This window comes from Plodia interpunctella, chromosome 17, assembly GCF_027563975.2.
Source record: "Plodia interpunctella isolate USDA-ARS_2022_Savannah chromosome 17, ilPloInte3.2, whole genome shotgun sequence".
In the NCBI taxonomy this organism is placed as follows: domain Eukaryota; kingdom Metazoa; phylum Arthropoda; class Insecta; order Lepidoptera; family Pyralidae; genus Plodia; species Plodia interpunctella.
Window position 1 is genome coordinate 8087961 of NC_071310.1, and position 14076 is coordinate 8102036.

The 14076-nt window shown below is 35.4% G+C and overlaps 2 protein-coding genes across 5 annotated transcripts; one reads left to right on the plus strand and one right to left on the minus strand.

The window, feature by feature from the left end:
* Positions 1-11: 11 nt before the first annotated feature.
* On the minus strand, positions 12-14019 carry IFT46 (Intraflagellar transport 46). Its single transcript, XM_053757462.2, has 7 exons — positions 13620-14019; positions 12502-12619; positions 10802-10976; positions 8703-8869; positions 8002-8105; positions 976-1088; positions 12-302 (listed from the first exon to the last, which is right to left on the minus strand). Exons 1-7 carry the CDS (start codon positions 13893-13895, stop codon positions 26-28), a joined length of 1230 nt encoding a protein of 409 aa, XP_053613437.1. The 5' UTR covers positions 13896-14019; the 3' UTR covers positions 12-25.
* LOC128676974 (uncharacterized) lies at positions 1916-4610 on the plus strand. 4 transcript variants are annotated; one of them, XM_053757463.2, is made up of 6 exons: positions 1916-2162; positions 2290-2439; positions 2951-3073; positions 3302-3486; positions 3637-4000; positions 4329-4610. In XM_053757463.2, exons 1-6 carry the CDS (start codon positions 2084-2086, stop codon positions 4514-4516), a joined length of 1089 nt encoding a protein of 362 aa, XP_053613438.1. In that variant the 5' UTR covers positions 1916-2083; the 3' UTR covers positions 4517-4610. The 4 variants fall into 4 exon arrangements, 3 of the variants coding, with proteins under 3 accessions (XP_053613438.1, XP_053613439.1, XP_053613440.1); XM_053757464.2 differs by having other exon boundaries at positions 1918-2162; positions 2389-2439; XM_053757465.2 differs by lacking the exon at positions 2290-2439 and having other exon boundaries at positions 1922-2162.
* Positions 14020-14076: the final 57 nt, after the last annotated feature.

Consider the following 14076-nt stretch of genomic DNA (forward strand, 5'->3'; position numbering starts at 1 on the left):
CGGAAACAAAATATTTTTAAAAAATTTATTCAACAACTACACTATCAGCTTTCTCTTTCTGCCTATCGACATACAATTGCGAGTTTTTGACAGCCGAATACAGACTAAACAGCAAATGCAACGCCTGTATCCTGTCGTTCAGGGTATTGCCAGCTATGGGAATGTCGAAGACCCCGCAAACCAAGTCCACGTACTGCGAAAGAGAACAGTCTATATTTGCTGGCGGGAACCCCACGTCGTTCAAAGTTTCTTCCATCGAATCCGGCCACTCTTCCATCAGGCTGTCGATGTCTGGAGTTTTACTGTGAAGTTGCGAAAAAAAAAACAAAATCTAACTATAGAAAAAAAACGTTATTTTCTATTTTCAAAACATGGCCGCTCTCTACAAAGTAAGTGTTGTGTTGGCGAATCACTTTGTCAATCAATCAATTAATCAATCAATCAATCAATCAATCAATCAATCAATCAATCAATATCTTCATCAACATCAATGATTATGTTGTGTGAATGGTCCCAACTAATATTATAAATGCGAAAGTAAATTTGTTTGTTAGTTACCTCTTCACGCATTATTTACTGGACCTATGAAATCTGGTACACTTGTAGAAAATAACCTGGAATAACACATAGGATACTTTTTATCCCGAAATTCCCACGGGAGTGAAGCCCGAGGGCGCAGCTAGTTATTATATAAAATGGAATTGTGTTGTGTGATTTTTTTGAATCATATCAAAGCTAGTAGGGTACAGTAAATTAGCCCATAAAAGTTGAAAGTCAATTTATTCATGTAGCCATGAAACCATCCATCTATTTTTGGAAGATTCGGCTGTGATTTACAACCGGCCGTCTGCTTGACGTCAACCCTCCTTGGGAATATTTTTCTAAAAGATTAACTAATGAGTTACTTACCTATATATAGCGGTAATAATAGCGAATTTCCAATGATTTGGATCTGTACTTATTTCTTTTACTTACGTAGTGTAAGTTACGGTGGGCGGCGGTTTGGAGAGATGCAGTTCGCTTACATCCTTGATCCAGCGTTCGATGGCCTTTGTGTTCTTCTCCGCATTCTCGATTTTCTTTGTCAACTGGAAATGTCAAAATGTTTGGAATTAATGAAAAAGAAAAAGTTTACTCGTCTACTGAGTTGCGCTCATATGCATCATACAGATATAGATATTTCGTTTTTGAAGTTATGTATGAAGTGTACATAAAATTATAAATAGACATAAAGTAATAAAAGTGCCTGTGAAGGCCTAATTTCTGAATAAATGATTTGATTTTGGTTTTAAAAGGGCAACACTCAACGGCCCACACAGAGCACTAAGTTTGTATTGGGGGCTCAATGTACACAAACGAAACGAAGTCTGACGTGCATTGCGTAGTTTACGAAACGAGCTTTTATTTACAAGCTGTGGTAGACCAGTGGTTATTAAATACGTTCGCCTGTGATCGTCCTATCGAGGTACCTGGTTCGAATGCTACTCGTGCCATATAAGTTTGTATACCAATCTGACTCATGTATAGTAGTTTTCATAGACCACAATTTGCTTGCGGTGAACTAAAACATCATGAGGAAACCTGCGCACTGGTTGACAGTTTAAGTTCACTGGTGTGTGTGCGACTACTTGCCACTAGGTGTTGGAGGTATCGTAAAGGTCATGCCATTAGGGACTAGAATAAAATATGACACCAGAGTTCTATAAGAAAGAAGAAATATAAGGAAAAACAACGAATTAGGTAGATACGAGTACTTGGAAATCGCCAATTTAGGCAAACATGTTTGCCGATTGTCTATTGCCGGCTTTAGCTAGTAATTAGCATTATGCTTGGGAAGGGATCTACAGAGTGACGGTAGTATCATATTAAGCAAAGGTTTGGATGCAACAAAATTTAATGCATGTTTTTCCCCCTATACCTATTAAATCCTATTCCTATTTTTCTATTATGATAAGACTATTTTAATTAACGACAAAGCTATATTCCTTTGTTTTCCTTGTTGTTTACTAATGAATGCATTTATATGTAGATTTATTACCGATGAAGCTGGATATACATGCAATAAAATTGCTTAGGACTAAAAATGTTTCTGAAAAATATTTATATACTTTTTTTGATCGCAAGTAGTATGTCCTCGCAAAATAATCACACAACCGAAAGCAGTAAGTACATACTTTATTTATTTATTATGTACATAAAAAACTTATACAGTAAATATATGATTAAAGTGACATGTTATTGTGATAAACGAAATTTCAAAAAGAACATTACTTATATCTATGGTTAAAGGTGGTGAATCATTTCAACACAGTAGACAGAAAATATCTAATGTCTTTTTAAGTAACGCCCACGAATTGTGCGTCGAATTGAAACCTGCAAGACCATCAGAATACTGTAGAAGCAGCATCTCGATTCTAAACACGGAATTACGTGCAGCAGGTTAGTTAAAAAGATATGCTTTAATTATGTTATTAATATTATTGTTAACGACAAATATTCATCTGTCATAATTTGGCTTCGGCGTAAATAGGTATCTCATCTTTACAACAACCTCTGTTTCTCTTTGATAATATCGATAGACTGTTTTCGCCAGCACCTAGACAATCTAATTTTCAAAATTCAGTTTTCAAATAATGATAGGATCGACAGCGCTTCAAAAGTTTGCATGAATGTATTTACAATACATTACAGATCTTAATAAATATTAGTCACATACCTATTCAATCTATGTATTTGATTAAGATTACTTTTGATATAATGGCTTTTGCTGTCCTTCATTTCTACGTTGGTCTTCTATTTACATTCTCATTACATTTCCATTCAAACTAAGTTAATCTCATACATAATGCTCTCTTCCACTCGCATGTTTCTTATCCTATCGCTACGTATATCTAACGCATTATCCTCATTTTTCATAATTAAATATATATTTGTTCCCTCTTATTTGCAGAGCCCGGAAAGCTATATACCTCACCCGTTTGTGTTCCACATTCAGTCCTTGATTTTGAAGAAAATGTGGAGATCGTTTGCTCAGAGAGGGGTGATGTTGTCAGAAAGCGTATTTATAAAGAAGGTATTTTTTTTCGATATTTGATTGATTAGGATATCACCGCGGAGACTAAATTAGTTGACGGAGATCCGATATTTTGCAGAGAGGTTCATTGTATAACGTCTTAGCATTAGGAAAAACATTTTAGAAATTCTATCGCTTAAGGAGTAAAAATAGTGGATAACGACAATGGCATAAATAAATCAAATTCTAATATTCCTAACTGCTATCGTATTATGTATATTATTTCAGATTTCCAAACGGAAATAGTCACAGAAATGGCTCTAACTAGTGAAACCAACACGCATACATTGGTACACTCTATAAAGTTAAAAGTGAAGTCGAACCCATTCTTCATGAGATGGAGAATTGACAACGTCACATTGACAGCGGGAGAAACACAAAACGGCATAAAAGCATGGAGACAGCAACTAACAGTAAGAATTTTTCTTCACTTTTGAGTCTGCCTTCTTCACAAATTTACAATACTAGTAAACCTTTGTTTGTGACAGCCAATTTCGAAATCGAATCCTCATACCCTAGTTATTTCTTTTAATATCTTTCTTTTAATGCTTTCATTTTCACAGGATGATTTTACATACAAAGTAACATTGTCGTTTATTGGACCGAAGGAATATTTGAATCAACGATACACCTTGATATTGGAGAGTCCAAAAAAAACTTTCATGTACTCAGCTCCATTATTGAAGCACAACTGCAGAAATATCAAAATTAACACCAAATCAAGCAATTGCAGTAACGATAATCATAAATTGATTGATAATAATCATTCAAATAACCAAAGTATGAATTTTAGTACCAATATAAACACCCAATCGAAAATTAATAAGTCTAGTCCCTTCGTCCAGTTTCAAAACAATCAAACTGTCAACTCCAGCTTTGATCAATCAATCAACCACACCATCAATGAACCAGTGGAAAAAAGTAAAGGTAAGACTGTATTTACGGAACTTGAATAGCAGTTAGAAAATATATTTAATACTTTTATTTTAGTCTCGGCCAATTTGAAAAAGATCATATTCCACCTGGGACCTCCAGTGTAGCAGTGCGGCAGATCACAGAGCTCGTCAAAATACCCAAACCGAATGAAAACATAAATAACAATGCTATCTCGCTCTAAATCCTTTTGTGGCCTTATAACTATATATACTACATATTATTTTTGGATGAAAATATTTTCGCACGATGTGAAAATTTTGATTGTGCATAGTTGTATGCAGATACATAGGTGTAAATTATAAATGTTTTTATGTTTCAGATTTCCAAATGTCCTCGTTCTTTATAGGCATAGGCGTGGGTGTAACATTATCAATCATACTATTTTTTATAATGCGACTGACAATCTGCCGTCCACCGACGCAGAAGCGCCGAAGGTTGCCCACCCCACCGGCACTTGACCAAGAGTATTATTCTGAATTATATTCGTGGAGAGTACCACGAAGATAACTTTTTAAGTATATTGTTTCAATATCGTTAATGTATGAACTACGTCCTAGTCACTGGAGTATTTTCCATTTTACTGACATTTATCCTCTCATCCATAATAATTGCGATTGTAAAAATAAAGATTTTAAAGATAATTCAACCCAAACATATTTTGATTGTAATTTAGTAATACCTAATGATTCAAATGATATTCCTTCAAATGACATGAATAAAATTAATGAAGCTTGTGACATTATAAATTCTAATAAAAATAATAATAATATGGACTCGAATACTGAAAATTATAATAACGACAGTAATAATTTATTTCGTTCATAATAATATAAATATAATGCATCAGAATATAAACGGACTTATAAAAAAATCAGATATGTTACTAATTAGCTTAGACGAATTAGAAGATGAAGGAATACCTATTGATATTTTATGTGTTACTGAACATAACATGTGTAAAGGTGATGAGCATAGGTTAAAGTTATGTAATTTTAAATTAGCATCGTATTTTATGAGACATGATAGGGACGGGGGCTCTTGTATTTTAATAAGAAACTATTACAAGTTTAATGAACTCACAGAATTTACCAGTATGTCTGTTCCAAATATATTTGAATGCTCTGCAATTGAACTTCCAGTGCAAAAAGTAGTGGTTATATGTATTTACAGAAGTCCCAAAAATAGTAATTCTAATGTAGAAAGGTTCTTCAACAAACTTGATGTGATTTTAATGAAACAAAAACCTAACTATAAAGTTGTTATTTGTGGAGACTTCAATATAGATATTCTGGTGAAAACTAAACAATCTGGTGATTTCCGCAATTTATTATACATACACAATCTTAAGTTCCAGTTTGAACAAGTTACTCGCGTATCAAGCAAGACTTGTTTGGACAATATCATTCACAATTCTAATAAATGTAAGGGTGAGGTACGTGAATTTTCATTGTCAGATCATACTGCGCAAATAATAACATTTCCTGTCAAAAAATATTGCCGTCTAAAATACTGGTTCAAAATGAAACGAAACTACTCGAAGTATAATAGACAAATTTTTATCAAATACTTAAGCCAAATAAGGTTTGAAAATGTTTGCCAAGAAATGGACCCAAATGCAGCATACAATGAGTTTCATGATATATTTAAGTTACTATATGATCTATGTTTTCCAATAGTAAAAATAAAAATTAACACACTTAAAAAACCCAGTTGGATATCGAAAGGTATTAAAATATGTAGTAAACGTAAGAGAGCTTTACTATGGAAATATAGAACGGACCCTACGAAAGACAACGAATTGTCGATGCGCTTGTATAACAAAAGATATAAACGAATAATAACACTTACCCAAAAGTCTAGGAATAACTATCTTATCAATAACTCGAAAAATAAAAGCAAAGCCACTTGGAATATAATTAACCAAAATAAATATATTGTACCTAAAGAAAATATTGATAAAATTAATGTTGATAATAAAATTATTACTAATCCCATAGATATAGCGAATTCATTTAATGATTATTTTATTGACGAAACAAAATCTGACAAATTTACTAATAATTATTCAAATACAATAAATAACAATAATTTAAATTCAATATTTTTGACTCCGATTATTCCATCTGACATTTATGAATTAATTAAATCATTAAAAAAATGAATAACTTTAGACCCCTTGCTATGGGATCAATTTTCTCTAAAATAATAGAAAAGGTCATACACAGAAAACTATATAATTTTTTGGAATCACATAATATACTTTCACCCCAACAGTATGGTTTCAGAGAAAAAAAGTCAATTAACATGGCCATTTATGACTTTTTATATAGAGTTATGGCACAGGTTGATAATAGAAAACCGAGTGTTGGTCTATTTATGGATATGTCGAAGGCATTTGATCGTGTTGTGCATGAAATTCTATTGCACAAACTGTGCACTTACGGTATCCGTGGCAACGCGCTCAAACTGATGGAGTCATATCTAAAGGACCGACAGCAGATAACTCAAATTGATAAGATTTGTGACAAATCCAAAACAGAACTTAGTTACTACTCACAAGCTAGAAAAGTTACATGTGGCATACCGCAGGGGAGTGTATTAGGTCCACTATTATTTTTAGTATATATTAATGATTTACCTTCAGTAACAGAACATCATGTTACACTTTTTGCTGACGATAGTACCATTTTATTAACAGGGACTGAATCCCATAACATGGAGACTGAAATTATAAAAACATTGACATTAATAACAGAATGGCTAAATAATAATAAATTGAAAATTAACATTGAAAAGACGAAACTAATAAATTTTAAACAAAGACATAATGAAAATTCCAAACTTGACATTACATTCTTGGACCAAACTATTACCGAAACAGAGGTCAATAAATTTTTAGGTTTATATATTGACAATAAACTAAAATGGAAGACGCATCTAGATTACTTACGCAAACGGTTAAATCAATACTCATATGCACTCTCAAGACTACAAAAAATTGTAAATATAAATACTGTTCTAACTGCATATCATGCGTATGTAGTGTCATCATTAAAATATGGAGTCATATTTTGGGGGAACTCAACTGACAAAGAAATGATATTAAAAGCCCAGAAACGTTGCATTAGATATATTTTCTATTTAAAACCAACTGACTCATGTGTACCATATTTTAAAAAGCATAAGTTGCTGCCCTGCATATATATTTTCGAATGTGCTCTTTTTGTACACACAAACAAACATTTGTTTTCACATCACACCAGCGCGCGTCATTGTACCAAAGTTATTCAATATGCATGTAAAACAAAACTAATGAGCAATAGTGTATTTGGCAAAGCCCCTTTAATATATAATAAATTGCCGAAATCGCTACAATTGACCATAGATGTGGGTAGTTTCAAAAGAAGCCTCCACGATTTGTTAGTTCAGAAATGTTATTATAATCTTAATCATTTTATGAGTGACAAATTGTAATCTTTATTAATTTAATTAGCTATTATATATTTAATTATTCTGACTGACATTTCTATGATTTAATTTTGATTTAATTTTATTTTAAATAATGTTTTCTAGATTTAATAGGTACTAATATTGACAAGATTATGTACGCCTGCCAGGCAGAAAACAGAGTTCTGTTATATTAACATTTTTATCGAGCCATTGTACCTGTTTTCACGAATAAATGAATTTTGATTTGATTTGATTTGATCCATTGTACGGTCACCTGCAAAAGTCCCGTCATCATTTTGAACCTTATTTCCTGGGAAATAAAATTCTAAAGTAGGACTTTCGCTGCCGGCCGTACGTCCTCCCCATGTTATGCCCAGAAACTTCTACTTTCCTACCCTTTCGTTTCCACTCCGCACGATCGTTGGACTAAATTTAAAAAAAGAGTTATTTTTATCATCCTAAGGCGAATAAAAATTTTTGAATTTAGAATTCGGCTGTTATTTTACAACCAATCGCACTGGATAAGAATATCGACCACTGACCACTGTGGACTTGGCGCTGTTGGTCTTGGAGATGGCGCGCAGCTGCAGGTGCAGCAGCGCCGAGTCGCTCTGCTCGGCCGCCGGCTCGTCCAGCACGCTCAGGCCTGCGCCACATCACACCAACGTACACTTATACTGTACTAGGTAGGTAGTACATTAATGTCTGGTAGACAACCAGCCTAATATAGTACTAGTACGACCGAACGACCTACAATTGGTTCCTCGTAAATCAACCAATCGTGGGAGGGCTGAAAATTTTCGAAGAATGGCACATCGATTGTTTCATGTCTTTCAGATTTTGTAAGAACCGTGGCTACATTGTCAACGCTGATGGCTGTTCTTTTTCGCTTCGCATTTAACACACCGAACAACTATATGTATCTCTTAAACTGAGGGACTAGAGTACCAAAACTACGGCCACTCCCTCTCTCTCAACTTCGCGTATTTCCCGCTTGTAATCCGGGCTGTGACGGCGCGAAACCAGTGTTCAGCGCAAACATTAAAATTTTTAAGCTGTTATTTTACAAACCGTCCGAGGGCAACTCTCTTTGGGAATGCTATTGCTGGCTATCAGATGCCAAGGTTATGCGTCACAGGAGGATAGTACCTAGTAATATCCTCCTGTGGTCTTCCAGGAGGATGTTTAGCGGTACTATACTCGAACTGAACTACACGCATCAAAAACACGACGTTGACCTTACCCAAGTTATCAATATGCTCGAGCACTTGGTCGGAGAGCGGCGCGGCGCGCACGTTGGCGGCCGGCGTCGACACCTTGAGGAAGGCGTCGATGTCGCCCACAGCCGGCACGTACTCTGGCACGAAAGGGTGCAGGCGGAAATCTATGTCAATCTTCTGTGGAGTGTATCTGAAATTGAGGTTTACAGAAATCTGGTATATCATATAGAAACATATTAATTTTCGTATGTAACGTTTAATTTTGTAATATCAATTAAATACTGCATTGATTTAACGTTCACGTTTGCAATTATGACACTATCTATTGCGACCTAAAAAAGTGGTTGATGTGAAAAGGAGTTTCCATTTAGAAATTTTATGAAAAGGTCATTATGTACTGCACACAGTTTTCCTAGATTCTCAGAAATAAAAATCACGTAGTTACCAATTTAAGGAAACTCAAGATTCACGACAGTTTTTGATTAGTCATTAAGTTTAATAAGTTACCAACAATAATTTGATAAAGTAAGTTTCACGATCACGATTAAAAACCATTAGATTATAAAACAGTTTAGAAACAATGATTGCTATATAACGATACGTTCCCAAAACATAGAATATTTGTGAAGAACTGTATTTTTTTATTGGGTGTAATCACATGTGTATAAACAGAATACGTTTAATACTATTATTGAAACCTAGTTATGAATGAATAACAGACACAAAAAACATCTCATATCTCTAACCCGATTCATTTACTCACCATTCATATAGATCAAGGCAAGGTCGTAGGCGACAGATCCACTTCTACTCTAATTATAGGATGACTAGATCATAAACATAATATTCTATAAGACTCACAGTAACACTGAATGTTTCACTCAATGTAACAACAACTAATGTATACCAAATGAAAGAAGAAATAAACAACTATGAACTTTTCTCGTAATTCTATTCACGATGTATCAAAAAAATAACAGAAAAATACTTTAATGTTATTTTTCCGGAATCTATTCGTTCAGAAAAGTCCATCTAATGTTATCCTAAATTCCTATCTAATATTATAAATGGGAAATTACCTACGTTTGTTTGTTACCTCTTCAAGCACTATCTGCGCAACTAATCTTGTTGAAATTTTGCATACATGTAGCTTGAAGTCATCCCGGAAAATTAACGCGGGCGAAAAGCTAGTATATAATAAAAACCGGGTATTTTTTTAAACACTGCACAATCTTTATAAATATTATTTGGCAGATACTTTAGCTATAAATAAAGTGGAGGTATAATATATTCGAATTTTTCTCACACGAACCCTCCTATTTGGCGGCACGGCAATTTATCTTACAACCCTTTTGAAAATAAATCACGCATACCACACTGACATGAGATATAGACTATAGTAATAGATAGCTACATATATACAGTGTTGATGATTGATAATTATATATGATTTATTTACATTAAGAATTCCACTTCAATTGGAAAGTGGTATATATATGTCGTACACATGAATTTTTCGCAGTGATGGCAATCAATCACGTCATCAACTTGCGTGATCAAGATCATTGATTTTTTTTTTAAACAAATATGGTTTCGTAATGACATAGTTCGTGAAAATTATAGAGCACTCTGTATTGCTATATTCGACATAGATATTATATTTTGTAACCTCTGTATAAGATTTTTTAAAATTTTAAGGTTATTTTTTTTGACGTTTTTTTCGCGGTCATTAACCGCGAACAGCAGCTGGTCTATCAATCAATCAGTCTATTCATTAATGATGTATCGGTGGCATCTGATTCGCCACGCTAATAAGAAAAAAATACAATGAACACTTACTAACTACTTGATTATCGAATTTTACACTTTCATTATTACTGAAATTCACTTCACTCTTATTATGACGTATTATTAAGACCACTGCATATCCTCCCGTGGAAGCCGTACTAGGCGATTAAGGGACACCTTGTCAGCAGTCAGACAACAATAATATTCCCAAGAGAGTTGACGTCACGCAAGCGGCCTGTAGTGAAATCAAAGCCGTATTTTCAAAATTTTAAGGTTATTTTTAAGCTTCGCAACATCACATCCCCGGCAACTGGCAAGGCTGAGAGTGACTCACTTCATGATATACTGGAATATATTCTCCATATCAGGGGGCACCTTCAGGTCTTGAAAATGCTTGGGGTCGTAGGCCCCCTCTGCGGGGATCACGACCCCGCCTGCCCCGCGCTTGCGGCCGCTCCCTGCCCCCGCCAGCTCCGGCTTGTCTGGCTCCAGGTCCGCGCTGTCAGAATCTGGAAGGGAATTAATATCTATTTATATTATGATATATCAATGGTCTGAAACTAAGGAGAAAAGGTAAGAAAGCGGATCCAGAAGCAACTGGGAGAGCGATCCAGCGATATAGCCGTATAAGCGTGACAAACAGATGTTTGCATAAATTAGATTTTTATTTTGATCGAAAACAAATTACTTCGTAGTTCATACTAAAATACGAAAGTTCTAATGTAATATTATAAAGAGGAAGTGTTTCTAAAGTGTATGAGGTAATGTTCGGAAATGTTCAACCGATTTTCAAAATTCATTCAAAGTGGCTGGAGTATAGAAATGCTGAAATTCCCACAAGAGCGAAGCCCCGGGAAGCAGCTAGTTATTTATAGAATTATCCAACAAATCAGTTACGCAATAACAAACGTTCCTTGTTTAGTCTTTGGAGAGATGATAACTATCTTTTATAGGCATTATGCCAGTCTGTTGTTAGGCCCGGGGTACACTTGGAAAAAGTGCAGCTAAGCGATGTTTTTGCGATTTGGCGGTGTGATTCAAAGTGAGACGCAGCGAACCAATCACATTGCGCCATTGTGAGGCAACGACAGCCACACCGCAATGTTATTGGCTCGCTGCGTCGCACTTCGAATAGATTCTGTGGTGAGAAGGGAAATGCAAACCCGCACTAACCCCTCTGATTTATATAATATTTGAAATAAGGATACGATAGTCCCACATTTAGATTCTTCGATGGACTTTCTATTATATATATTCTATTATATATTATATGTCTAGTGTTAATTTTTAATCACGTGTCTTAGTAACTTCGAATCAATTTTCATCACATTCTGCGCAGACGAAAAGCATATTCTCTATCAGAAAGTATAAAAGAAATGTTATTTAAATTCCATTGTTAGTATAGATAAGTATTTTTCTTTTATTGAAATAAGAGGCTACATATTTTGGCATTATGCAAAAACAAGGAACAAAAAAGGCACACACTTTGTACGCACACCTAAAAAATAGTCTAGTAATTGAATGAATATAAATCACAATTTAAAAAAAAAATGTAATGGATCAATCAGTTTCTGTCCACGCGCTACGATATACGCAGCAGCATCAGAGTACAACCGTCCTTACACAATATCAAATACAAGAATAGAATAACGACATATGCAACCCACCAGAATTGGAATGAGGCGTGTGGTTCCCGCCACACCATTCTAACCACCATATCCTCTCGGGGATGTCGTACGACGTGACTAAAGGATAAAAGGCGTTGACTGCAGATGGGCAGCAGCAAGGAGGGTCAGGTAGGTCGGTCGTAAAATCACAGCCGTATAGTGAAATGTAATTTTTTTTTTTATTGATCCCGGGCTTAGGGACATCACAGCCGCAAACCGGAAGTTTGAGGTGTATAATTTGTTATGTTTAACCCAAGCGAAGTCGGGACGCGCGGCTAGTGGACAATATATATGACCCTACACTTGGTGATGAGGCGCAACATATTTTAAGCAGGAACACGCGAGCGAAAGAGAGAGAGCTACCCACCGGTGTTGGAGGAGTCTGCCCTTTTGGGCGCGCCCGGCCGCTGCGGGAGGATCTCCTTCGCCGGCTTCAGTACTTCCACCGACCTCTCTGATGGCTGCGACGACCTTCTGTCTGGGGACTGATAGATTTTTATTTCATTTTATGTGAAAAAATACCAGTCGCACTTGAGTGGGATTTTTTCCCATAAAATAATTTATAATAGGGTTCTGTAATTTTTTTTTTTTAATTTTATTTTGGCACAAACAGTCATTATAAGAAACATTTTACAATAAAAATAACATGTAGATATAGACAAAATAATGCCGAAAACTTAACAGAAAACATAATAAAAATAGCGTGTTGACAACATAGGTACTATTTAGTTGTATATAAAACAAGAACAGATATTATATAAGAAGAAGTAACAGATTCACGCAATTACAATACATTACATAAATAGTTTAATACATAAAATACATACAAACTTGTTTATTTATTTATTTTTCATAATTTTTATTAATTTTACCCAGCAAAATTCGTATTTTTATTACGCTCCTATATGTAGGTACCATTTACATCTAATCCTTCCTAGCTTATTTTTAATATTATAAATCTTATTGAAATTTTGCATACTACATGTAGTTTGAAGTAAGAAGGACATAGGTACCCGTAAGCATACCTAACTGGTCGCGAAGGCTAGTATGGTATGAGTTGAAGACCTGTATATACGTTGTATGTGCCAAGGATGGCTGGAAACCACAAACTAGAAACAGACATTGCATTGCTACAATCTCGCCTAGTTTCACTCGCTACTTCGCGTCTCGTGATAAAACTTGAATTAATTTTCATGCGGTTTTGCGGCGAGAGGAATTGAGTTTCGTGTGCAGATACAATTGAAACGGCTATTGCTATTTGCCCGCGGAGCCGCGGCAAATAGCTACATTTCCATATTTATCAATATTATGCAAGACATGAAGCAGATGAACGATTCTCCGATAGAATGTCTCCACTATTCTGTCAACGAAACGTTAGTAGACGAAGCAATTGTCGGAGAACCGTTTCAGACTCATTGTTAACTTGGAAAAATGCCCTGAATTCTACAAATTTGCAACAATCGTTAATAAATAGTGATAACTTACTTGATCTTCCTCAGAAGCATTACCCAAGAACTTATCAGCCTCAGAGTCAGTCTCGCTATCAGAATCAAAGTCGTGGCGCGCCGTGTGCCGCGCGGGAGGGTTAAACTTCGACATGGCGCTTCTAATGACCTCTTCTTCTTCAGAATTCGCTGGACTCTCGATTTCCCCAGCTTCCACGACCACCGTCTCGTCATACATTACGCGAGCATACTCCTCAAGGTCAATTGGATCTGTATTGACGTTAAATGTCTGGCAATGTTTATTACTCGTTGCCATGGCAACGCGCCCACCAACAGTCTTCTCTCAACGACTCTTGGCGGCAAAAAGCACAGGCAGGATGCCGGTTCGATGACCTGTGTATTTTTGTTGTGAACAGACATGGTACAGGCTGGCACTGCTAGTATGTGCCATCAAAACATACCTACATGTATGTTATTGCTTGTTCAGTCAGGCTAAG